The sequence below is a fragment of the Pocillopora damicornis genome, chromosome 11 (assembly GCF_964200805.1).
Source record: "Pocillopora damicornis chromosome 11, jaPocDami1.2, whole genome shotgun sequence".
Classification (NCBI taxonomy): domain Eukaryota; kingdom Metazoa; phylum Cnidaria; class Anthozoa; order Scleractinia; family Pocilloporidae; genus Pocillopora; species Pocillopora damicornis.
Window position 1 is genome coordinate 16,839,667 of NC_142680.1, and position 2,242 is coordinate 16,841,908.

Below are 2,242 nucleotides of genomic sequence, written 5' to 3' on the forward strand. Positions count from 1 at the left end.
ATGGTTTTTTCTCTTGTATCGTTTTACGCAGAAGTGTATTGCCTGATCGGCAAAGTGGTCTTCCTGAGTGAAGACAGTGAGTTAAATGCAAATTCAGCATTGTGTGCATTGCTGCCTGTCTCATTGATATTTTTTTTTTTTAGTTTTTTCTTAATATTTGTTTTTTTTTTTATCCTTAGATATCTTCACTTCCGTTTTCTGGTCTTCAGAGGCCCAAAATTCCCCGAGAGTGGATCAGCTAATGGACAATCTCAAATCTACCGTGCTTGCTTCCAGAGCGTCTGGGACATTCGAAAATTACTTGAGAGCGTTTAACAAGTGGAGACCCTTTGCTAGTGATGTCTTTGGTACCTCGGAGTTTCCAGTCAGACCAATCGATTGTGCCCTCTACTTGCAACACCTCCTCGAGTCGTCCAAGTCCGTCGCTTCCATCAACTGCGCCTTTTACGCGTTCAAGTGGGTACATCTTCTTGCAGGCGTCGACTCTCCAACATTACACCCTACTGTTATTTCCGTAAAGGAAGGAGCTGTTCGCCTTGCCAGTCAGCCAATAGTCAATAGAAAGGAGCCCCTGGACGCCCACCACCTCAAGGTCCTTGCTGCAGAGACTAATCTAGAAGACCTTTTACAATTACGAAATTTAGTTATGTTCATTCTCGCATTTTCCGGTTTTCTTAGAAGTTCCGAGTTATGCGTTATGCGTAGCAGAGATGTTCAGTTTAACGAGGGTTACATTACAATCAGCATAGAGAAAAGCAAGACGGACCAACTGAGGGAGGGCAGGTCGGTCGTTATTGCTGAGTCCTCATCTATCACGTGTCCCTGTTCTTTACTTAAGCTGTATATGCATAAGGCCCAGATTCCTGAAAATTCAGACGAGTATCTTTTTAGGGCCATTTCAGCTTCGGGCAATCACAAGCGCCTTATCTCTGTAAACAAGCTGATTTGTTATTCTACCTATAGGCAGTCCTTTAAGAAGTCTTTCGCGAATATTGTACCAGATATCTCTAAGTATAGCACTCATTCAGCTAGGTCAGGTGGAGCTACTTTAGCTGCCAGCTCTGGCATTTCGGAGAGGAATCTTCAGCGCCATGGTCGCTGGGCCTCAGTCACAGCAAAGAACATTTATGTTAAGGATTCTCTTTCCAGTAGGCTAGAAGTTTCCAAGGCTCTGTTTCTCTGAGCTCAAGCCCTACCTTTAGCTTTCTATCTTGGGCCTAGCTGACCAACGCGCCCATGCCTCAACCTTTGAGTGTGTTCGGTTGTGTAGTGAAGGCAAAATATGTAATTTGTGATAATCGGTATTGACATAAATTAATATTTTGCCGACACGGAGCAGAGAACTGGGTGCGAGCGTAGTACGCGAAGGCTCATGGGTAGTATGTTTGTAAAAGAGACCGTTGAGAAACTTGTGGCATTCTACGGTCAGCCTTGCCACTAGCACTTTCCCATAAGGTTTATTTTTATTGTGTAATTAGCCTGATATGATTTGTTTTCTTCATTCTCTTCATTGTTTATAGATCAACCTTAAAACCCCAAAGGTGGCGCCACTGCAGTTGGTCGGGGGTACACGGTCCCTATTTTTCCTAACAAGAGGTTTTTGGGGTTTACGTGTCCGGCTTTGGCGCATGTAGGACAATACTTGATGTATCTCTTATCCACTTTGTTGTAAATTCATTGTCACAATTAAAATATATCTTGGGCCTAGCTGACCAACGCGCCCATGCCTCAACCTTTGAGTGTGTTCGGTTGTGTAGTGAAGGCAAAATAACAAGAGTCCAACAAGAAAACAAGAGTCCAACAAGAAAACAAGAGTCCAACAAGAAAACAAGAGTCCAACAAGAAAACAAAAGAGTCCAACAAGAAAACAATAGACTCTTACAAGAGAACAAAAGAGTCCAACGAGAAAACAAAAGAGTCCAACAAGAAAACAAGAATTTAACAAGAAGGCAAAAGAGTCCAACAATAAAACAAGAGTCTAACAAGAAGACAAAAGAGTCAACCAAGAAAACAAAAGAGTCCAACAAGAAAGCAAAAGAGTCCAACAAGAAAGCAAAAGAGTCCAACAAGAAAACAAAAGACTCCAACAAGAAAACAAAAGACTCCAACAAGAAAACAAAAGACTCCAACAAGAAAACAAAAGACTCCAACAAGAAAACAAAAGAGTTTAACAAGAAAACAAAGAGTCCAATAAGAAAACAAGAGAGACCAACAAGAAGACTAAAGAGTCCAACAAGAAAAC

At 41.8% G+C, this 2,242-nt stretch overlaps 1 protein-coding gene across 1 annotated transcript; it reads left to right on the forward strand.

The window, feature by feature from the left end:
• LOC149037841 (uncharacterized) lies at window positions 1–1,183 on the forward strand. Its single transcript, XM_089186415.1, has 2 exons — window positions 1–76; window positions 180–1,183. The coding sequence occupies exons 1-2, from the start codon at window positions 1–3 to the stop codon at window positions 1,181–1,183; spliced, it is 1,080 nt and encodes a 359-aa protein (XP_089042541.1).
• The last annotated feature ends 1,059 nt before the right edge of the window (window positions 1,184–2,242 follow it).

Excerpts from the sequence above, each read along its gene's own strand:
- LOC149037841 (XM_089186415.1), top strand. The coding sequence starts at position 1 with ATGGTTTTTTCTCTTGTATCGTTTTACGCAGAAGTGTATTGCCTGATC. Across the intron at positions 77-179 it reads GGTCTTCCTGAGTGAAGACA|ATATCTTCACTTCCGTTTTC; the intron begins GTGAGTTAAATG and ends TTTTATCCTTAG.